The 24,615-nt window shown below is 41.1% G+C and overlaps 2 protein-coding genes across 6 annotated transcripts in view; one reads left to right on the forward strand and one right to left on the reverse strand.

Annotated features, from left to right (window-relative positions):
* The window catches only part of dao.L (D-amino-acid oxidase L homeolog), a 38,439-nt gene extending 15,802 nt beyond the window's left edge, over positions 1–22,637 (reverse strand). Inside the window, 1 exon segment of one of the 5 annotated variants that reach the window (NM_001096562.1) lies at positions 15,376–15,401. Coding sequence is in view for 1 of the 5 variants with exons in the window: in XM_018250743.2 (XP_018106232.1) it covers positions 22,526–22,560 (35 nt within the window). In the remaining 4 variants the exon portion in view is untranslated. 5 annotated transcript variants of the gene reach the window in all.
* Positions 22,638–22,672: 35 nt separating this feature from the next.
* Positions 22,673–24,615, forward strand: part of ssh1.L (slingshot protein phosphatase 1 L homeolog) — a 38,494-nt gene continuing 36,551 nt past the window's right edge. The window contains exon 1 of the mRNA XM_018260868.2: positions 22,673–23,010. Within this exon, the coding sequence (XP_018116357.1) occupies positions 22,945–23,010 (66 nt within the window). The 5' untranslated portion in view covers positions 22,673–22,944. The remainder of the gene's footprint in view (positions 23,011–24,615) is intronic.

Raw genomic sequence — 24,615 nt, forward strand, 5'->3', positions numbered from 1 at the left:
CCTAGTCATTCTCAAACCAAACAGGGAGATTTAATAAGATGTACTTTAAAAAAAAAAAAAAAAAATAGACAAAGATTTAGCCCATTTACAAAAAAAACATATAAAATACAGTAATTTGAACATGAAAGATTTCTTGGCCATCTTTTTGTTCCCCCATTGCCATTATTCCAAAAACTCATGTTATTTTACTATCTTGCACATCAGATTGTTTAGCCATCCTGTTCCATGTCTTTCAACCTTCACAATCTGCACTTGCATGTCTGTGCTAGATATAATACACCAGTGATTTTTAGCCCATAAAAAACTTCTGAAAATAAATACGACATAACCTGATTTTAGACTAAAGGGGTGATTCACCTTTAAGGTAACTTTTATTATGTTATAGAACGGCCAATTCTAAGCAACTTTTCAATTGGTTTTCATTATTTCTTTTTATAGTTTTATAGTTATTTGCCTTGTTTTTCTGACTCTTTGCAGCTTTCAAATGGACATCAATGACTCCCTTCTAAAAAACAAATGCTCTGTAAGGCCCTCTCCTATTCATATTCCAGTCTCTTATTCAAATCAATGCATGGTTGCTAGGGGAATCTGGATCCTAGTTACTGGATTGCTTAAAGGAGAAGTAAAGTCTTCTTCCATTTGGGCAAAATGTTAGGCTCCCCCAAGTGATTGTATTGACTTACCTGAAACCCCGGGCTGGTGCTCCTATCAGCAGAAAACGGCACCGGCCCGGGGTTATACCAGTGAGCACCAAGGAGCGATCCTCTTCCGGCTTCATCTTTCTTCAAATTTCCCAGGGCAGATGAATGCGCAGTAGACCGAAATCGCCACCTTTTAGTTAAAGTTCGGCTTTTCACTCAACTGCACATGCGCAGCCGCAAGAAGAAAGAACAAGCAAGAAGAGGATCACTTTAAGGGTGCTAGCTGGAAGAACTCCGGGCCGGTGCTGTTTTCTGCTGATAGGAGCACCTGTCTGGGGTTTCAGGTAAGTAAATACATTCACTTGGGGGGCCTAATATTTGGCACTCCAAAGTGGAAGAAGACTTTCCTTCTCCTTTAAGAGGCAAATTAAAGAGCTGCTGAAAAAAAGCAAAATAACTCAAAAACGACAAATAATAAAAAATGAAAACAAATTGCAAATTGTCTCAGAATATCACTCTCTACATCATCAAAGGTGAACAACCCCTTTAAAGAAAACAACCAGATTTGTGTGTGTGGGGATTTGTCATGTATCCCTTATACAGTATGTTAGTGCTGATCTCCTATATATGGAGCCTGGCTATAAAACTGCTGTATTACTGCTCCACGCTTTAAGTAGAGCAGCACTTCCTGTATGCATACACTGCACCAGACATTCTTCCCTGAGGTGGAAAATATAACTGAGCTTTTTTCTGAAACAACCAGCACATGTACACACCCAAACCTTGTGCAAAGCTGCCCGTATCCTATCAGTTCCATACCTGAGAGGAGAACTCAGACATGGCACTACAGTTTTCCAGAACATGGCACAGTACATGTGACACAAACAACGAGTGTCCTGCTTTGTAAAGCAACAGGAAGCAGGAACAAGAAATTCTGTCAATTAACATTTAACTCCCTCAGTTTCACTTTCTGTTTAGGAGTACATGCAACGTCTGTGAGTCGTTTTGGCAGAGAATGTCCCAATATACACACTGTAGGCATGTAATATGTTATTATTAGCCTATAGTTATATAGTGTAGATACTGTATACAGAGCTTTACCAGTCCTGTCACGTTTAATGCATTTTGGGTTATATAATAAAAGGCACTAAGTTTGCCCACGGGCAGTAACCCATAGCAACCAATCAGCAGGAAGCATTTACAGGTCACCTGTTTCTATGCAAACATCTTATTGGTTGCTATACATTACCGCTCCTGGGCAAACTTAAAAACATGAAATCCTTTGCAATGAATCATTTATTACCATCGGTCACAGGTGAATTTCCTCGTTTCACCGGCGGTGAATAAACTCACGAAACTGCGGAGAAAATTTGGCGCGTCAAAAAAAAAAATTGGATGTCCATTGACTTTAAAGGGGTTGTTCACCTTCCAAACACTTTTTTTCAATTCAGTTGTTTTTTGAAAAAGACTTTTTTCAATTAGTTTCCATTATTTATTTTTTAAGTTTTTTCCAAAATCAATTCTAACAGCTGCCTGTAATGAAACCCAGAGATTGTGCTCAGCAGGGACAAAGATAAAAAATGTATCAACTAAATGTATCCATTCAGAACAGTTTACAGCAGTGCCAGGCCATGCTGGGCAGGCGCCCTAGGCAGGCCCGGCAGTCGCGGCGCCTGTGCAAATTCCTGCTCGCGCGCATGCGCAAATTCCTGCATGCGCGAAAACCCCTTTAATGCATTTGGACAAAATAGTCCGGCACCAAATTGTCGCGGGCGTCAACATTTGCGTTTCGCAAGGAAATTCACAAATTTTCCGGCAGAGCGAAACAGGCAAAATTCTCCCATCACTAGTCACAGGAAAGATCATTCGTTTCAATACAGATGTGTAGAGCTGAATTGTCAGATATACAGGAAGAAACAATAGAATTCTACCTGTATATGATGATTCAGCACTAACCGAGGCCGATGTTCTGGTACATTCCTTTTTCCCTATCAAAATTTTCCAGCCAACCCGATCAACGAGCCAACCAATATCCAAGTAACATAGTTTGTAAGTATGTATAAAACAAATGATCTTTCCTGTGACCAATGTTCATGGGAAAGATCATAATTATTACATCTATGGCCACCTTAAAACATACAAAACCACAAAGGGAAAAAAATGAAGATTTATTGCAAAATATTTCACAATATCACTGTCCACATCATGTTAAATTCAGCAGGACATTCTAGAAAATACTAAAAACTAAAAAGTGAACTACCCCTCCATTGGGGATTTTAACTGAAGAGTCTCACCTCTGTATATGCCACAACTTACGGTAAATCTGTCCTTTTGATTTTTATCTCACAGTGCAATTTCTGATTAGATTTACATTCTAGCCTGCGGGAGGCAGTTCCCGGAGACTAGTTGCCCTGAAGAAGAGGAGATTTGTAGCCGCCGACTAATCTCCCCGAATCTAAGCCTGTGTCTCTGCCCTTATTGTGCTTGTACAGTAGCCCTTAACAATTTCACTCTCTTAAAAGGGATGAATGTAATTGATCAACCGCACACCTGTTCATTAACACATACTGCACTGGTGGTGCAGGCTTTCCATTGGCCTGGCTTGGTCCTGGTACTCATGCACTCTTTAAATGCAGTTGGGGAGCTTACGGTACCTCATTTATTGTATCATCACCAATGTATCAATGTTTCGGGGGGTACCACCCTCTCTTTGTCAGGATGAAGAATGAAGTGTACACACACCTTTAAAGCCACAAATCCCACCTCCAGACCCATAGTCCTTCATTGTCCAATTAGTCCTCAGTGTAATGTAGGTTTTCAAAAAGAGGCTTGGGAAGTGGGGTCCATTAATTATTAGTGAAAAAGTCCAACAACATAATGTCCATGAACTGGTTTAAATGATAGCATCAAAAAGAAAAACGTGAACAATTTAGTTAATAAGTTGTACTCGCTGCCAGTGGTGCTGTTAACTTTACTTTACCCATTTTGCTATCCCCACCAGCAATTCTTATCTGAATTTCTATTCACTGTGAAGGATGAAGGACTATGGGTCATGGATGCTGAATTTGTGGCTTTAGAGGTGTGTGTATACTGTATCCTGATGAAAGGAGGTTGGTACCCCCCGAAACATTGATACATTGGTGATACATGGGTTAAGCTCCCCAACTGCACATAAAGAGTGTGTGCTGCTCTGTATGTATTGTGCACGACTCTCTTAAAAGAGAAGGAAAGTCAACTTGCACTTGGGGGTGCCAAATGTTAGGCACCCCTAAGTGATTGTATTGACGTACCTGAAACCCAGGGCCGGGGGGAACTGCACCGGCCCGGGGTTCTTCCAGTGAGCACCATGGAGCGATCCTCTTCAGGCTTCTTCTTTCTTTAAATTTCCCGGGGCAGAAGCATGCGCAGTAGAACGAAATAGCAGACTTTTTAAAAGTTAAAGTTCGGCTTCTCACTCTACTGCACATGCGCAGCCTCACGAAGGAAGAGGAAGACGGAAGAGGATCACTCTATGGTGCTCGCTGGAAGAACCCCGGGCCGGTGCAGTTTTCTGCTGATCTCTATTTTTCAGGTCTCTGAATTCACATCAAGCACATGCAGCAGGCTGCATCTATTCAAACACGATGAAATGCAAATGGAGCGAAACACAACTTCGTATGCTCATGAATACAGCCAGGCATAATACAATGGAATCAATGGGCAAATGCTTTCAGCCAGTTTAATTTGAATAATTTCTAAAAGAGTATTTGGCATTTGTGACATATAACTTAACTTAAAAACAAGATCCAGGAAATAAAAAATAAAAATTGCAATTAAAGGCATTTCTATGTAAGCAATGTCCTTGCTAGTGAAAGTGATACCTGCCTGGCTGTTTATATTTGCTGCCCTACTGCTTCTGACACCTGAAGCAATGTAGCAGAAGGCAGCTGATTAACAGACAGCGGACAAAAATGGATTGTTTTTCAAATCCAAATACATTTATTACACCACTGAAAATATTTATTCAAAATTACACTTTCTTATATTTTGCAAAACAGTTTTTGGTCTTTAATTACTTTAACAACTAAATAATTCTCAAACAATTTCACCAGATGCAAACATCAGTTTATTTATACCTGTTATACAGTTTCACTCACCTGGAATTAGACAAGGATAGCTTGAAACAATGCACTATTATAAGTGTTTGTCACTAGAGAGGATCTGACAATTTATCCTCAAAGGCATGGTTGTCAAACTTCCCCTCCAGATATCCTGTATTTGGTTGGCTGAAGATAATTGGGTTTATATTTCACAGCAGCTAAAGTTGTACAAATACGATACCTGCTTTAAAAGCTTGCACCCTAATAAGGATTTCCATTGACTTGTAAGACCAGCAGCACAACCAAAGTTCTATTTTAAGAGGCAAACTCAGATACTGGATATAGAGTTTCTATATTACAACTATTGTGCAACTCCCCCCCCCCCCATACCACCACCAGCTGCAATGACTGAAAATGCTGAGAGGAAAATCTGAAACTCTTACAGTTTAGACCTAAACGCATCTTTGCTAAAATGAACACAATAAATAGGACTTGTGTTGAAACTACATTTTAAATTTGATTTGCCTGAGCTGAAACATATGCAGAGCAAAGTTGCCCAAAGTTTCTTTGAGAGGAAACTTCAGAAAGCCAAAGTCACCAGTGGTTTGAATGCTAGCCAGTGGCATGGAAACAAGGAATGTTTGGTAGCCCATGGTAGCCAAGATTTATCAGACCCCATGTGCCATTACCCTTAATTAGATTTATCAGCTCCATTTAAGTTCTTTGTCTTCAGAAAGTACTAAAGTGAAACTGGCTGCATATTGTAGTGTCATAAAGAAAAGAAACAATAAATAATTCTTAATTAAAACAAAAGGCAAAAAGTATGTTCAGCACATGCCTTGTTCATTAGGTTTGTGTTGAATTTGGAAGTATACTGTCCCTTTAACAATGCACTATAACAGTATAATGGCATTGGCCACTATTCACTTACTTACAGCTCTTCTCAACCTGGTAGCTCCAATTCACTGATTTTATTTTTTACCATGCCTTGCGCAAACCAAGGGTATTAAAAAAAATGTTGGGTTTCATCATGTTGTTAGAAGTGTCTGTTCCTCACTAATCTACAACCATTCACTTGTTCTTCTCAGGACCCAGCTCCTTTTCATTTAGGAATATGCTCAGAGGGTCTGCATATATGTCACTCATGCTCTTTTTATACATCCCATCATCTAAAAAAACTGGACTAACATCCATGGCACAATCATAGCTCTCCGGATCACTTTCTCACCACATTTATATCTAGTATAGGTCAATCTAAAAACAACTGGACTTGCTGAGTAATCAATGAAGACGTTTCACTACTCATCCGAGCAGCTTCTTCAGTTCAAGTTTTCGGCATATAAACTCTTCCACTAATCCATTTACAATGGCACATTGTAACTCTTCAAAGAGGTGCCAATTGTTTTTAGATTGACCTATACTAGATATACCATGACCTGGATGAATGAAAATCGTCATAGTCATATTGCCTTTCTCACCACATTATTGTACAAAACTGTACATCAAACAATAATTGTATGTGTGTTTGTGTGCAGCTGTAAAATAAATCAGCATTCACCAAAACAGGGAAGGGTGTCAGAGGCAAGGAACAAGGGGTCAGAATAAGAAGAATGGGACTACAAACCAGTGCATTTGGGTTGTGTGCAAATAGTCAAATCAAATGATAGGTATTTCTGGTCTCTATGCATATTTTAGATTCTCAATGTATGTGCATCACTCTTTTTTTTTTGTAACAAATGGAGACAAAACACTGATTTTATAAGGGGGACATAAAGGAACATGTTTAACACCATCAGCGTTTTTACAAGCTAGTCAGTTGATTATATTTTGTGTTCTGACCTTTGTAGTCATCTTAAATATTGCTAGCATTTTAATAAACAATGAACTTGTTTTACAGGTTTTACACTCATTTCATTTATATAACTCAGTTGCTTCCTCTTGATTCACAGTCACTCATCTTCCCTGCCAGTGCGAGATTTTTAGAAGCACCAGAAACTGGCCCCCGTCTTCCACTGATTTTATTCAACTGCAGGGTTATGCGGTTCCCACTGAAGTCAATGGGAGACAGCAAGGGTGATTTTTTTAGTGGTTTCTCTACTAAATGCTGTCAGAGCTGGCCCACAGTATACCATTTTCAACTGGCAGTTACCTATGCTGGCTAAGATATTGGGGGCCCACAAAGCAATTTTTTGAGATTTTCTGTAGGCCATATTTGTAACTCTGTAATTGTAATATAGATGTTGATAGATGTATAGAAGTCCTTAGGTTTCTAAAAGGGAAGACATGTCCACCTGGAGCTGACCAAGAAGCAAAAGATATGGCAGGCAGACTTTGGCCTAGAAACATGGAGATCATAATTAAAAAAGGCTAATGTTGGCAACAGAAACCTAAACACAAGAGCACCCCCAGGAAAGTAACATGCAGAGAGTAAAGAAGAACCAATGCAGCTGGCCCTTGCCACTCCTCTTGTTACAAAAGTAGTTGGTTGGTTATTGTGATGGCATAGTCAAGGGAGACTTACTGTAGCCTGAAACATTTTCGTTGCATAGCTTTCTCTAAATCTGTAGTGGCCAATATACCATGTTTTCCTTAAAAGTTCAATTTGCTTTAGCAATGAGTGGCCAGTGTTATACATAAGCAACTCATCTTCTTATCTGTACCTAGCTGCTTATTAAATTAATAGCCCAAAGAATTTGCAACATAGAATGTTAGGTAAATCTGAACAACCGCAAGAAAATAAATAATAAAGCTGGATAAAAGTGTCAAATTCTACAAACAAAAAGAAGCAACTTTAATGCACTCTACGCTCCTTTGAGAGCTACAAGTGACAAATACATAGCAAGAATACAAATATACAGTACTTACTTTAATAAGTCACTTTCAGGCACTAACACTGATTGCACGGATAAAAAGGAACCAATGGAAAATCTGAAATCATGAATTTCCTTTCATATCTTACAGCTTCAGACTGTCTGTGGCACACGCTCTGCTGATAACTGAAAGCATGGACTGTCCCAGCTCCTCCTCAAACAATCATCTGACTTTTCAACATTCATTTCCTTGAAATATGCACTACTGTATATATTATATTTTTTGTTTCTATACTATTCTCATTCTCCTTGATGCATCATTGTATACAGTTGTGCCTTATTTATGTTCATAGCACTTGTGTGCTAAAGAAATGTAATATATTTAGGGAACATCACAGCCCGTGGGTGTCAGAACTGAAATACAAACTTTTGTCTGGGCAAACTGTCTGGGTGGTGAAACACCTCCACTCTGTAAATAAAACTCCTACAGTAAGCTAATTATTTGTTATAAATACAATCCTTTTTCTCTGCTTGCCATTAACTTCCTCGATTATAAAAAGAGCTTTCATGTAAGTACACAGTGCCACCATGCAGTTTCCAGAGATAAGAAAATGAAAGAAGGGTAAACAATAATTAAAGGGCAACTAACATGGGTGTCTGTGGAAAATGTTCCAGGGAGGGGGGGCAAGTAAGCTAATATTACATAGCGTAGCATCCAAATGAAGATTAACATATTCATTACAATGGAATAGATAACCTAATTATGTATATGGTAATAAATTAATACACTTCTAAATTAATTTTCATTTATGAAAATATGTACACCTTTTATTGTTATTTAATGCTACTCTGCTCTACTCAGCATAGGTGGTAGACAGTTTTACATAATTCATGGACACGCTTCCATCCTAAGCCATCCCTCTAACATGGTAACAGCCAATGAACACTCCATACTACATGCATGTTCTTAGCTCAGCCGGTCCCCTGTAAATTCTACAAATAAGCTGCTGCCTACCAATTAACTTCTTTACTACTGGCACTGCAGGCTTCCCTTCAAATCCAGTCCAAATATCCCTGTTTGAGTCAAAGATGATTAAAGCTTGTCTTGGGATGAGAAGTATAAAATTATTTTGTGTTGCTGGGAATCAAATTTACAAATATTTTCTTGGAATTAGCTGAAGAAGTCAGGGTGGGGTAGCTGCGCCCCCCCTGCCCCCCTCTGTGGAAGCTCATGGCGTCTAAAGTTTAGAGAAAACAGTACAGTATATATAATATGTACACTACAGCCCTGCACCAAGAAGTGGCACTATACCTGTGGCATGAAGCAGGACCACAAATTGAAAAACCAAATGGTCCCAGAGCCAAATGGCTCTGCAAGAGTCATGAAGTGCCGAATATATCGAAAAATGTACACAATCCATAGGCATTTTGCATACACCAATCCATGAATTCATATAAAGAAATACACTTGAAAGTCTTGTTTAACTCAGAATCGAATGCAGGAAAGATTGTCCAAAAATCATGCAGCACCCCATAAACCTACTGCATATATTTTCATGTATTTACTTATGGGCATGAACACACCCTTTCAGTACATGTACATTATAGATTGTAGTTTTTGAAAAAAACCTGATGGGGGAGCCTGCACAACATAAATCTAAAACAGGAGTACTATAAATGTAAAAGAGGTCACTCATGTCCCCTGGGGGTGCACGTTCAAGAGCACTATGGGGTGCAAGAGAAGAGCACTGCTTAGAGAAGAGCACTGCGTCAAGACGCACAGCTCAGCCCAGTACTTACAGGCAGGTAGTAAAGACAGGCCCAGTCTGGGTTGCAACGTCCAGCCCCTCCTAGATGCAGTGTTCCATTCAGAGCACATTCTACACGTTTCTGCACTCATACACACAGCCAGGAAAATTCCCCACACAGTGGGCAAAGTGCAAAAACAATTACCAAATCCTGGCGTTTTGTTGCACTTTGCCCACTTCACAGGGCATTGCAAACAGGCCCTTAAGTGTCTTCTAAAAAGTAGCCTAATAAAAGAAAATATAATTCTAAACATTAAAGCAGCACCTGTCTTGCCCAAATGCATTACTTACTGGCTGTGGAGCAATGACTTTTGCTATACTGTTTCAAAAGTCAGACCCATCATTGCAGAAAGGGATGGACAAATATTTTCTGCTGATATTTAATAATAGGATTCAAATCATGAAATGTTTTAACTGATGTTTCTATGGAGAGGCCACAAAGGCCCAGGATGGCTAATTATTAGGGGCGTTATGCCGCCCAGCTGCTTGCTAAGGAGCTCCCCAGTGCTGCAGCTTGTGCACTTCCGCGGGTGGTGCAGCCGCTAGGACATTGCAGTTGGGCCGCGGACAGAAGGTAGGACCGAGCTACTATAAAGTGCCTTGAAAAACTGGTTCTCAGCTGTATTAACTCCATTATTCACAACTCTTTGGACCCATTTCAATTAGCATATCGTCAAACAGATCCACAGAAGACGCAGTTGCCCTAGCACTGCAGCACTCTACTTTCCTACACCTTGAGAAACCCAACACATGTCCCAGAGCTGTTTCTAAACTACAATTCTGCTTTTAATACTTAAAATTCAACCAAACTCCTCAACAAACTAGGAAATCATACTCTGTTCCATTACCTCTGTGGCTGGACCCTAAATTTCCTTACCAACAGACCACATTTTGTTAAGAAAGGGAACTGGTTTCTCTCCTACAATCTTGACTAACACAGGAAAACCTGGGACTGCTCATATCCTGTACATAAGTGCAAAGTGTTCAAGTTTACAGGTATACTAAAATGATCAACCTTATCCAGAATGATAATAAAATTAGAGGCAGACAATTAGGGATGGTATTTACTAAAACTCAAATCTAACAATGTCGACCTAACTCCCATCCATGAATTTAACTCATTTATCGAAAAGTCAGCTTGAAAAAGTCAAAAGTCTTGAGAAAATCGTGTGACAATGCAAATTGTATGATTTTTTCATGTTTGACACCAAAATCATACATTTTTGTCACCATGAAAACCATGTGTAACACCGGCAGCGCGCCAGCGCATAAACGCTGGAGTGCGTCAACTTAGGCGCTGGCGCATAAACACCAGTGCTATGACCTCTAAATTGGGCGCCTGGCTTCCTATTGGTCCCTGATCTGTCTGTCTTCCTCAGCTTGCTCCTGATTGGTTCCTGTCCCCTTAAATACCTTCCTCTTCCTCCTCACATTGCCCAAGCTGGCTTCTGTTTCCACAGTTCCTGCTCAAGCCCCGTTTGCCTGCTTTCCTGTTTATTCGACCCTTGGCCTGTTAATTCAACCTTGTACCTTCGCTGTCCGGACCGACCACTGCTTGAACTTGAAACGCTTTTGCCTTATCCCTTGGTACTTCGCTTCTCTGCTTCCTGAAACCGACCACTGCCTGTAATTGACTACGCCTTTGCCTGATCCCTGGATACTTCGCTTTTGGCTAACACGCTTGGCTCCTTTGCTGACTCCGCCGCAGAAAGTCCGGGGCCCCTAAAGGGCGTCGGTGAAGACCGGAGCCGTAGAGGAATTCCAGTTGCCATCTGTCTGCCTAGGACCAGCTGTCCTCCTCCGGGATCCCAGGTAACAGATCGTTACACCATGCCTTTTAAGGATTATCGTACAAAAACCAGCACAGATGATGTTATCTTCAAATTGTAAAAGGGACATCTGCCATTGACTTCTACATGATCTGGACAGGTTTTAGTTGGAGGATTTTCAGATTAGAATTTTTAGCAATTTTAGGGTATAATAAATCTAAAAATCCAAGGTTTTTTTTTCATCTATAATCAAGTTTTTCCCTTTTAAAACTCAGCCAGAAAAATCGAGGTTTAATAAATACTCAGTGTGTCACATTATTAAGTATAGCATGAACCATGACCTGGATCTTAATGCAGTAAAAACTAAAGAGACGATTATGGATTTCAGTATCAATATGAACCTTTACAAATTGAAGATGACAAAACTGCTGTGAACAGCATTACATTCCTAGGCCTACACCTCTCAAATTCTCTAAGATTGACAGACAACACTAAAGCCATAACCCAAAAAAGCTCATCAACATGTTCATTTCCTTAGATGACTGAACCATTGTGGAGTCAATAAGATGGCACTAACTACCTTTTATAGAGCAACAAATGAAAGCATTTTAACTGGAAACATATCGCTATGGCATGGCAGTGTCACATACATGGAAAAAGAGTGGTTGGAATTGGAACTTCTGAGCAACTCATCACTATCACTTTTTGCTTTTAACACTGCCCTATGCAAGAACAAAATGGAAGCCATGATTAGAAGCCTGAGTCATCTAGGGCATGAACTATACATCTTGCACAAGCCCAAGGTGAGCACCTTGCCTCAGGCGGCAGCTCCTCAGAGGTTACCAGAGGCGGCAAAAAGACACTCCTGGTAACTTAAAAAGCTGAATTTCCGGGTTTTTTTATCGCATTGAGATCAATTTGACTCTCTGCGCTATAGATGCGGCCTTCACCGGACGCCCGCCGGCTATTTTCAGGTAAGCGCAACGGGCAGCGTGGGGCGGCATCCTGAACATCGCCTCAGGCGGCGTTACTGCCAGGAACACGCCTGCACAAGCCCAATTATTCTTTTAGGCACAGAAGGCCTGAAACTACAGAGAAAATACTATTTAATTCTTCCCAAGAGCAGTTAGACAAATTGCAAATGAGTCCTGATGAAAGAGAAAAAAAATACTATTATTAGAATCTGTACTCATTGCACAGTTAAGTATTATTGTATACATCTGTAAGCACTGCACTGGTTTCATCTGAAAAAAATCTTAATATCCTATGCTGCACAGTCATCAGAAGGAAACCTAGTTTGTAATCTTATCGCAAACGTCAGTGCCTTAAATATGTAGCACAAACACATTTTGAAGCTGAATTTTTGGCTACCAAAGGTATGCTTGAATCAAAAAAGTTGAAGGAAAGACACCTCGACAACTGCTAAGTATGGGGGTGGATCGATTATGCTTTGGGGATGTGAGGCAGCCAGTTTTACAGGAAACATTGTGTGGGTAGAGGAAATACTGGATTCTACTAAGTATCAACAAATCCTGGCAGCCACTGGCATCGAGAAATAAGGCAATCATCCAAAACATACCTCAAAGTCAACAATTAACTACTTAAAGAAATAAAAGAGTAAGGTTAAGGATGACATTTTCAGTTCCCAGCAAAATATATATGAGTCAAATTATCTCTCAAACATGCAGTACATGAAAAATAACCTGAGAAAATTTCTAACTAGAAGCATTCTGCAAGGAACAACATTATGCTATATTGCAAAGTTGTCTAGCACTACATTTTCTTTCAAACTTTTGGGTTACATTCCCTTCAAATGTGTTCTTTACAGAGGTTGGGTTAACTTACCATATTGTTTAGAATAGTAACAAAATATGGTATATCTGCTGTTTGTAGATTTTTTTTTACAAAGACAGGATAGGATAGTTGGGAACATGATGATCACATGATGTTGGGTGAATGAACATGTGTAAGAAATTGCTTTGGGAATTGATAGGGATTGATGTTAGTGGTAACTATCTTTTCACCGCCGTCTTTATAATGCCAGGATTTGTCTGTGTTTCAAACAAGCCATATACCAGGAAGTCATCTGCTTTAAAGCTCTATCCTTGGTATTTTCTCCATCCAGTCCTCCTTTATTCACTCCTCTTCTCCTAAATCTACAGTACTTCTCCCAAACACTGCTGGTGCAATTAAATGGTTCCCTGTGCCTTCTTCCTACTTCACAAAGCCACTCCTAACATAATATGTCTCTGTTCAGTAGTCTGTCTGTCAAGTGGCAGATGTCGGCTCGGGATACTATTATAGTGTGCACTGCACTAGGAGGGGTTAACAATAAGATTTGGTCACAATTATAATGCTGCAGTTTTTCAAATTAAGCATAGCGCCTGGTATGCTTTTCTATTAATAAAGACCAAGCAGTTATGTTTCAGAGTAACTTTTTAACTATCATAAACTTTCATGTGTAAGCACAGGTTCAAAGGTTTGGGCAACCCTTGCCAAGTTACACATTTTGTGCATTGTATATTATAGTCCAGGGGCCTATTAGCAAGCTTATGACTGCATATTGGATAATATAGAGTAAACAGAAAACCAGAGATAAATTATGATGCCTAACATGGAGAGCCAATAAATGTATATAATCCGGAACACCGTACATGTTTGTACCAATGAATTCTCTGGAGCATTTGTGAGCTCCGTTGCCTTGCTAGCCCCAGATACCCCCATAACCCCCAGCTAGGTGGACCTGATGGGGAACTGTCTTTGCTTGTGTGACTGTAAGGCAGATCCCGACAAACATGAAAATGTGGAAAAAACTTAAGCCTTAGAAAAACGGGCAAAAATAAAAAATCAACAGAACAACAGTTGATACTGCTGGTCTACAATTTGAAACCAATGGAACTGAAATACCTGTTTGGACAGTCCCCTCTGAATTTAAAAATATGATAGACACGTAAACCTCAATACATTGTCCACCACAGGTTTTATTGGATTTTCTAACTTAAAATATACATTTATTATGTTTTATAATGATTTTTGAATCTACAAATAACAATAGAAAATATGACAATGAATGGAAATTTACCATATTCCTTGCACAGTATGTACTGCAGTCCACTGTGGAAAAAAGGTTGACTACAGGAGAGTGAACAGACTGGAATTGCTGCTTTAGTATAGATCTGCTTTTATTGACCAAAGGTTGCATCATAAAAATGGGCAAAGGTTTGGGCAACCCTTGCCAAGTTACACATTTTGTGCATTACCTATTATAGTCCAGGGGCCTTTTAGAAAGCCGATGACTGCATATTGGATAATATAGTGTAAACAGAGATAAATTATGATGCCTAACATATACATCCTAAACACCGTACATGTTTGTATCAATGAATTTTCTGGAGCATTTTTGAGCTCCGTTGTCTTGCTAGCCCCAGATACCCCCATAACCCCCAGCTAGGTGGACCTGATGGGGAACTAAAGCCTGTCTTTGCTTGTGTGACTGTAGGGCTGATCCTGGCAAACATGAAAATGTGGAAAGATTAAACTTTAAAGGAGAAGGAAAGTCTTCTTTTACTTGGGGGTGCCAAATGTTAGGCCGGTGCTCCTGTCAGCAGAAAACTGCACCGGTTCTTCCAGCGAGCACCATGAAACGATCCTCTTCTGGCTTCTTCTTGCGGCTGCACATGCACAGACGAGCGAAAAGCAGAACTTTAACTAAAAAGTCGGTTATTTCGTTCTACTGCAAATACGTCTGCCATGGGAAATTTGAAGAAAGAAGGAGCCGGAAGAGGATCGATCCGTGGTGGTCGCTGGAAGAACCCCGGGCCGGTGCAGTTTTTTGCTGATAGGAGCACCGGCCGGGGTTTCAGGTAAGTAAATACAATCACCTGGGGGTGGCTATTATTTGGCACCACCAAGTGGAAGAAGACTTTCCTTCTCCTTTAAACTTTAGTCTTAGAAAAATGGCCAACAGAACAACAGTCGATACTGCTGGTGTACAATTTGAAACCGATGGAAATGAAAAACCTGTTTGGACAGTACCCACTGAATTTAAACATATAATAGACCACAGGTTTTATTGGATTTTCTAACTTAAAATATACATGTATTATGTTTTATAATGATTTTGGAATCTACAAATAACACTAGAAAATATGACAATGAACGGAAATTTACCATATTCCTTGCACAGTTTGTACTGCAGTCCAAGGATATATTTAGTGAATGATAACTATGTTATGATAATTTGATTTATGAAGCATTTATAGACTCACCTTTTTGTGGCAAAAAGAAGGTTGACTACAGGAGAGTGAACAGACTGAAGTTGCTGCTTTAGTATAAATCTGCTTTTATTGACCAAAGGTTGCATTATAAAAATGGGCAAAGGTTTGTCTCAACATGTTAATATCTAACACTTTATAATGACTGACTCTTGTTGCTTCACTGCTTGCACAAATTATTATACTCTAAGTTGGCAAATCTTTTTTGATCAGTGAATGCTAGCAATCTTTAAAAATCTGTTAATATTTTTCAGGTTACTGTATTTGCAGTTTTTAAGCTTTGTAGACAACTTTTGCTGACAAACTATTATGAGTGCAATAAATACTAATACACAATGAAATGCAAAATCGCAGCCTTGCGACATACTGTATTTGCCACAGCTTGTAAATATCTTTTGTATTGAGCTTTGTCTTTCAGTTATTGCTGTAGGATTTTTTGCCCACTTTTCATTTCAGATGAATTCTATTTCCAAGATCTTCTTGGGGCATCTCGCATGTTTAATATCTACCATCATTTTTTCAGTGTTGTATTAAGTCAGGGGACTGCAAGGGCTGTATGAAAACATTCAGATTTTTTTCATGTGTTTTTAGGATCACAAAGTGAAAGTCGCCCTGCGCCTGGTGGATTTCAAGTTTAAGGCTAGGGCCAGATGATGTTTAGCAATGCAGATTCTCAGCAGGCAGTGAATCCATTGCCCTGCTGCTCCCCTTCCCTTTTCAGCTGCGGGCGGATTTCAGTGCAAAATCCATAATGTCTTCCTGCACCCTAGCAAAAACAATGCTTCTGGGTGCAGGCAGACCAGAAGAAATGCAGGCCAAGATCCACAATTTTCTTGCCCTGGCCTTAAGGGGTGCTTCCCAGATTAGCCTGACCCCGTTGAGCAGACACTGAAGCAGCAGAATCCACCGAAAAAAGCCGAAGAAGCTGCTGTCGTCGAGGAGAACGAAGACCACCTGCTGAGGAGGGAGAAGACAGCTTGATGAACTTTAAAGTTAAGTTTCACAGAACACCAATGGTCTTTTTTTTAACCACTGGTCACCAATGTTTTTTTTAAAAAAAAATTTTTAATGGGGGCTATGACCACCAGTGCTTTTTTTTTTTTTTAACTTGGGGAGACTGGCCACAAATGTTTTTGTTTTACTTTTATGGGTTTTTTTTTAACTTGTAGGGAGGACCCTGGCCACCAACTGTTTTTTTAAACTTGTGTAGGGGACACTGGGCTCCAATTGTTATTAACTTGTGTAGGGGACCCTGGCCTGCAATTATTTTTTTTTTACTTGTGTAGGAGGCACTGGCCACCAATGGTTATTTTTTGGACCAAGATGAAACCAAATGGCTCTTATTTGAACATTAGAAATTCAAAGTTCAGTTTAGGTTAGAATAGGTACCTGCTTAAAGAATCTACTTTAACGTAGCGGCAGGCTTAATAATGCTTTGGCCAAAAGTGTTTTTACTGTTTTAGCATTCGTGTCTTTGTGGACTTTTTACTGTGGGGTGTAGTGGGTGGGACTGGAGCGTAGCCTGTGATGGAGTGGGCAGGGCCCAGGGGGGCCCTGTGATTTCTGATGGTGGCCCATATCTGCCAGTACAGCTGTTTCAGGAAAATAATTCCATGACTTCGCAGCTCTCACTGAGTAAAAATCCCTTTTTGTATTTTAAGATGCATACTAGAAAGACTGTTTGATGCCCTTGTCCAATCAGATTTAACAGCCAAATGTATCCACTTCCATTACAGCGTGATTCAGAATCACCATGCATGTGTAGCTGAATCCTCTTTTTTTCTGTCAGAATCTTCCATCTGCATTCTAGAAACGTATATAAAAGGAAGCTGGTTTTTAAATTAGGATTTAGGGGGGGGGTTAAATCATAGCAAAAGGATAGCACAGAATGTAAAGTCTGCCCTAGAGAGCTGACGTCTGTGTAACAGAGAATATTCCATATTGACTGTCAAAGGCAAATATATAAGTCCTCCACTAGTTCACATTACCTTATAGGGTTAATATTTCTGATTGTCCCCTAACATGGAGATTCCAAACTTCGCGCAAAATCACAAACATTCTCAGGTCTTGAATAAAGATTTACTCTACTGTCATTGTTTTGGCCATGCTGTTGGGCCTTTTACTTTGACAGGCAGGCAAACTGTAGCCCGATTTCAAAGTTGTTTGTTCTCCATGTTCTTTATTTCAGGCTGGCACTGCTGCACATTACCCACACCACCACCAACTCTGGGGTAGGTAAAATCATAAGATGGGGGTTGGCTAGCTGTGGGGGGGGGGGCTGTGGCAATATGCAGAAGTAACTAGGATCTGTCACCTTGGGTGGCAAGATAGCCTTAGTCATCTCTGATTTTGTAGGTCTATACTGCTAGGTTAAAAATTATACTTATTTTTTAAACAAATCTGTAGAGCAGCTATTTTTAGAAAGCAGGCAGTCTGTGGTTATCTCAAGCAGGCTTATATGCTCATCCTGAGCTTTAAATCCACTGACAGCATATGCATCTGGGTCAATAAGCAAAGCAAATGTCACCTGCTTCATCCAGAAGTACCAAGGCATAGCTGCAAATTAGGTCCCTTGCCCCCCCAAGGTGGCTTTTCAGATGCCACCATCCCTCATCCTGCACTTAGCTTTCTAAATGCCATAGGAGGTTTAGGTGGGTGCATTGCTAGTGCAAAGAGCACAATTGCACTCTCTGCAATAGGCGAGACTAAATTCCAATTCAACAAATCTGAATCCTGTCTCTTAAAGTTACCAGGAGCATCTTTCTGCCTCCCCTGGTAACTTGCATGCTACTGCCACCTGAGGCGAGTTTCTCAACATACCTCACGGCAGCAGCACCAGATTACCACCCCTCCATCTTAAATGCAATTTATGTTGATATACAACCCCCAGTTCTTCCAAGAATTCCCAAAAAAAATTCTATATCTGATGTGTGAAAAAGCAAGAATAATAGCCTCCATTTTAATCTCTCTAAACGGATATTTATGAAAAAGTGAAGCTAGAGATCACCACAGTCCTCTATATTGAAATTCCGCCACTCTTTATTCTTGGATTTTTAAAAAAATATTTATCAATGGTCGAAAGTGAAAGTTCATCCTTACGCCTTTCAAAATCCCATGGAGAGTGGCGGAATTTCACTCTAGACGACTGTGGCAACTTCACATTTTCATAAATATACCCCATGCTTTTTAGGTCCCCCTTATGTCCATACTTTGGTCAGAGCCCCACTTAGTTCATAACAAGGATACAGATCTAAATACTCAGTTACAGTATCAGCCATAGGGTAACATACCTCCCAACATTTGAAAAACAGAAAGAGGGGGGAAAAGTGTGTAATGAAATTTTGGCCATGTCCCTTTTATGACCATGCTCCCTAATTACCATGTCCATTTTACTATATTTGGAAGGTTATGAAAGTCTGAACACATTTATGCAGGGTCGGACTGGATCACTGGAGCCCACCGGGTTCAAAACCTTCGGGGCCCAAGTGCATTTGCAAATTCCGGGGCACGTGCACAGGGCAGCCATCAGGGGGACAGGGGGGAGAGTTGTAAGGGGCCCGAGGGTAAGGGGGGCCCTGCTACGCCACACTTACTTGATTAGCCGGCCCCCCATCTTTCTGAGAGTTGCTGACTTCGGGAAGGCATGGACGTTTAAGGGGCCCTGGCCACCAATTTTCTCATAATGTGGGGGGGGCCCTGGTCACCAATTTTTCTTTTCTCGTGTGGGGTCCTAGCCACCAATATTTTTTAATGGGGGGGCCCTGGCCACAAATGTTTTTTTATGGGGGGCCCTGACCACCAACATATTTTTATTAACATGTGGGAACCCTAGCCACCAATATTTTTTTTGTTTTTTTACTGTGTGGTGGGGGGCGGACCTGTGGGGTTGATGAGGGCAGAACTGTAGGTGGGGCTTGCGGTGGGTGCAGCCAAGGGGGCCCGGGAAATTTTGTCGTATGGGGCCCTGCGATTTCTGATGGCGGTCCTGCACGTGCACATGTGCGAACTCCAGGGCCCGGGCGCATGCGCATCACCACCTGGAAGATAGAAACTGCATTTGACCTGGCTGTAGATGGGGCCCCGTGCGCATGGGCGCGTGACGCATATTTCTTTTTGGGGGCCAGCCAATCAGGGGAACGGCTCTAGGACCATAAGTGTCGGGGCCCACCAGGTTTTTTCCGGGTGTCCCGTCGGCCCAATCCGACCCTGCATTTATGGCAGTTTTAGGGCCATGTTTTATGTGTATAACAGTTTTGCTAATTAAGGAGAAATGCCCTGTAAATTTCTCAAGGCAGCTGCTTATCTTAAATAGTTACAATTCTATCTTTGCTTATCTTAAATTCATACAAATGTATCCAAGTGCAGCTGTTGAGAGTTCTGGGCTTACAGTTGGGAATTATGAACTGTAATATTTAGAAAGAAAAATAAATGTTTACTCCAAATCTCAATCTGACCTTGAAGTTTGGCTTTCAGTCCTGTCAACAGCCCCAAAAAAATGCTTCACTATAAATGTATTCCTGCTCCTGCTTGTAAAAGTCACGTTATAGTCAGGCAGTAGCCACGCGCCCTTCGTGAGCATACAGAGCCCACATGGTAGTTTGGATCATCCGGGTAATCCTATTTACTACAGGTGTTTGCAAAAGGCAGGTGATGCATCTCACTGGATTGCTATGGTACTGCCCATAAACTCCTCCTCCTGCTTTTACTGTTACTGGACCCCTCCAGCTTTTGTTCTGTCCCTGAATAGCTGGCACTGCTTGTCCACTCTATGAACTCCCCTCAGGATCTCCCAGGCTGCATACAATGATGGAACACTGCTCTGGGGGCCGCAGGTACCCACCATAAATAGAGCCTCCTCATGATAGTGGCCCCTGCAAAATAACCTTCCCTCATGTAGTACTGACGGAGTTGGGTGCTGCTTGCATAGCAGAGGGGGACTTTTTTGCTTAAGTAGGCTAGTCAATGCTAAATCTTCCACTGCAAACATGCGCAGTAGAGATAGGACGCTGAGTCTGTCCATGTACTGGCAAAGAATCATTGACACATGCGCAGTTAACTGGATACGCAAGTGAGGGCAGACGCATGTGACTACATCTGGTGAGAGACTCCAACTCAGTGAGCCGCAACCGGAAGTGATGCAAATGAGAAGCGCCACCACTGAAAAATTACCGGATAGCTATTTAAACCGGCATTTGAGAGGAGATCAGCACCTATGCCCCTGAAGAAGCCGTTTTTACGGCGAAACGCATTGGGCAGCATAGGTGGACGGTGGGGGAGAAGCTCCTATCCGTTCCCAACGTACCGTAGTTAGGCAGAATTGTCCTCAGGGGAATTGGAAAATTGAGGGTAGGGTAGAAGGACAACATTGTTGGCTGCCTTAAACTTAAAATAGACCGCCTGATTCTGGGGCTTTTTCACTCCATCATTTACCATCCTATGCAGTTTTAATTTATTTGTTTTTAAAGCAATTGTCTTGCACTGCTTGTACTGAACAATGGCAGTGGGTCTGTAAACTTTTTGGTTTGGTGTGCTGTGGGCATGGCCCTGTATATTTTTGTAATTTGGTTTTATTAATATTTATTAAAGGCTAAGTTTTATCTAGTTTGTTACTCCTAAGTGATTTTGCTATTCACCTGAACTGGTTTGCAAGGAGGCTGAGGTGGGTCCCTATACTAGTGGGAGCAATAACCTTAAACTACTCTAATAATTTTTGTTTGTAATACAGGTATATCAAACCTGCGGGTGTATATAGCTTCTTTTGAACTATTTAGCTCACTAAATCTTTTCCTATCTTCCACTGCTTGTTTCATAGTCAAATACCACCCACATTCACAAAAAGAGTTGAATAAACATAGGGTCATTTATGAACAGTGGGCAACTTTACTCATGGGCAGTAACCCATAGTAACCTGGATATAGCATTTTTCCGCCAACTGCAGGTTCAACAATAAAAGCAAAAGTGTGCTTGGTTGTCATGAGTTACAGGTGCTAATTTACCCAGTGTTTACAAATGAGCCAGTAACACCTTGATGCATATTGTCCCAGAATACAGTATAAATGTGGTGCCAATGACATGCATAATAAATTATATGTAAAAGTGTAAGAAAAAAAAAAATACATTTCCAAATAGCAAAAAATACTAACTAAAAAAACACTATCTAATAGTTAATATGTTAAACAGTAATGAAAGCCTGGAGATGTAGAGTAATTTGTATACTTAGGCATATTTAGGCAGGAGTTGCAGTCATACTAGGGCAGGCATACATTGAAAATTTACATCAGGTCTGGACTGGGTGTCAATACAGGCCGGGGCATTTCTAGCACACAGCCCAATAAAAAGTGACTTTCTATGGCATCTTACAGCAGCCCCTCTGGCTTTTGCCAAAACCCACAGATTGCTAGTCCGGGCCTGATTTGTAGCTATTCTTTGGCAGGCACACAGATACATAACACACAACTGATTCAGATAAGATGTGCTGTTGTGCACCCAGAAACATAGCAGGATCTCTCACATACCCACACCTGATGCCACACCTTTCCCCTAGGGCAGCTCCTCTGCTCCTTTCTAAGAACCTGAGGTTGTTATAGACAGCCAGAAATCGAATGTGTCCGGCAGAATCACTTGAACAATAGAACATACACACAAGTATAGGGTTGCCACCTAGCCGGTATTTTACTGGTCTGGCCTGATGGTTGGTCCCAATGTTATTAATAGGGAAAGATAAATATATAGGAAGGCCGGACTTTTTTTTCTAGAGAAAGGGGCAACCCTCTACACGTATATATTCAGGGACATAACTATAAAGGAAGCAGACCCTGCGGCTGCAGAGGTATAGGTGTCCCATGAAGCCCTAATTCATATATAATTTAAATAAATATTGGAAAAACAAGTCAACTTCTAGACATTTTGGGGGCCTGAAAAATGATTTTCTGTGGGGCCCAGTAATATCTAGTTACACCACTGTGTATATTATATTATATATATATATATATATATATATATATATATATATATATATATATATATATATATATATATATATATATATATATATATATATATACCAAACATTATGCTGAAACATCACTGAATAGTTTATCATCACAGGCAATTTTTATTATACATAAGTACACCAGACACTCACTTCTCACAACTTCTGCGACTCACTGTGACGACCATCTGCAGCTGCCTGGACTACAGTTCCCACCTCCTCTCGACTCCTCCCTCTCTGCTCCTCCTCCCTGCTCTGTCTGAGATTGGCAGTGGCATTCTCCAATCGGCTTCTTGCTGACACTACACAGACTCCCGGTGGGACAGCTGCTTCGGTCTTGCTTAGCGAAAGTACAGAGAATCAACCTGCAGGCTTATGATACTTAGGATTTTTTTCAAGTAGCTAACCTACATTCAATGCCGGAAATCTGACCCTGCTGGTTTGGGGAGGCAAAGCCAAAGCCTCCCCATGCCTTCATTATAATCCACCCATGGCTGCTGGGAATCACTGAACGCTGCTGTGCATTTCATCCTGCCTGTGTTCCCTGAGCGCAACACGAAAAGCCGGCAGCAATGGCCTTAGTGACACTGCAGAGATCGCCGACCCCCAGCGCTACTTCCTCGGCCAGCACCAGCGAGGTGAGCTTCCTGCAGACCAAAGCTTAGGAAACACTGGTGGTTAAATTGGATGTGTAGGCCTCGTCACCTGTTCACAAATGACATGGATAATCCCACATTTTAATTTCTAATCTAGGGATTTTATTCCCGCAGCTCCGCAGAGAATTCTGGGAGTTGTAGTTCAGGAGGCATGTTGAAGGTCTCCCATCTCACAAGCAATGAGGGTCTTGCATGTAACTTCCCAGCCAGTTCATATTCACATTGGCAAGCAGAAAAGCATCAGCCAGTGCCCTCATATGTGTTTTCTGTAATGAAGCAGCAGTATAAATAGAGGGACCCACACAGCTTGTACCAGAGACTGCTTCCCAGTGCTGAGAAACCTCTGCCTCTCTGAAGCCTGTCCAAACAATCCAGCTGCACTTTTATGTTTTTGTAACTTTTCCATGTATGGATTTAAATGAGTACTGTGTTATTTGCATAATTTATACTCATTTTTAAGGGCCAGGTTGTTTTTTTGTGTGCTCTGTATGGGCATAAATGTTGCCATACATTTAATGCACAGTGTAACATAATGCATTAGCTGCATGCAGGATCTGCATGAGGTCATAAATGCAAGAGTTGTGTTACATCTGCCTGTCACTTTCTGCCTGTCAGTATAACTATGTCCTCTGTCTGTTGTGTGGCAGAACTCTAGGGATGACCTGAATCCCAAACCAAATCCTTAATTTGGTGTATCCATAGAATTCTGCAAAGGTTCATACTTTGTTCAGCTGAACCGCACCTAAACTAGGGATGCACCGAATCAACTATTTTGGATTCGACCGAACCCCCGAAACCTCCGCAAAAGATTCGGCCGAATACCGAACCAACCCCTAATTTGCATATGCAAATTAGGGGTTGGAAGGGGAAAACATTTTTTACTTCCTTGTTTTGTGACAAAAAGTCACGCAATTTCCCTCCCCGCCCGAATTTGTATATACAAATTAGGATTCGGTTCGGCCGGGCAGAAGGATTCGGCCGAATCCTGCTGAAAAAGGCCGAATCCCGAACCGAAGCCTGGATTCGGTGCATCCCTAACCTAAACCATTACAGATGTATAGATATGTAGTGCACATGTCAAGAGGCTGAACCTGGGCAATGTTGTGCAGTTCTAAGAGTTTAGGAACATATACAGTATTCTCTTAGTACAAAAATGCTCTGCAAGAGAAGCCAAAAGATTCTGGATGCATACTGTTTTGTTCAGGCCTCTTGCACCTGTCTATAAATGCAGTCAGTGTCGGACTGGCCCACAGGGAGACCAGGAAAACTCCCGGTGGGCCCAGGTGTCAGTGGGCCCTCATGCTGCTAAATATTTGGCCTATTTCATGGCCATTCCCTATTTCTATTATGTAAAGAAAAGAGACTTGAAAAAGAGGAGAGGAAGATTAATAGTACTGAAAGTGGGCCCCTGGTCTATGGTTTTTTGGTGGGCCCCTGGTATAAGGTTTTTGGGTGGGCCCCTGGTATAAGGTTTTTGGGTGGGCCCCTGGTGTCCCAGTCCGACACTGAATGCAGTACTCTACAAATTTGACCTAACACAGAGCACACAGTGTGAATAAACCTTCTAAGTTATATTGAATATCAGTG

The sequence above is a fragment of the Xenopus laevis genome, chromosome 1L (assembly GCF_017654675.1).
Source record: "Xenopus laevis strain J_2021 chromosome 1L, Xenopus_laevis_v10.1, whole genome shotgun sequence".
In the NCBI taxonomy this organism is placed as follows: domain Eukaryota; kingdom Metazoa; phylum Chordata; class Amphibia; order Anura; family Pipidae; genus Xenopus; species Xenopus laevis.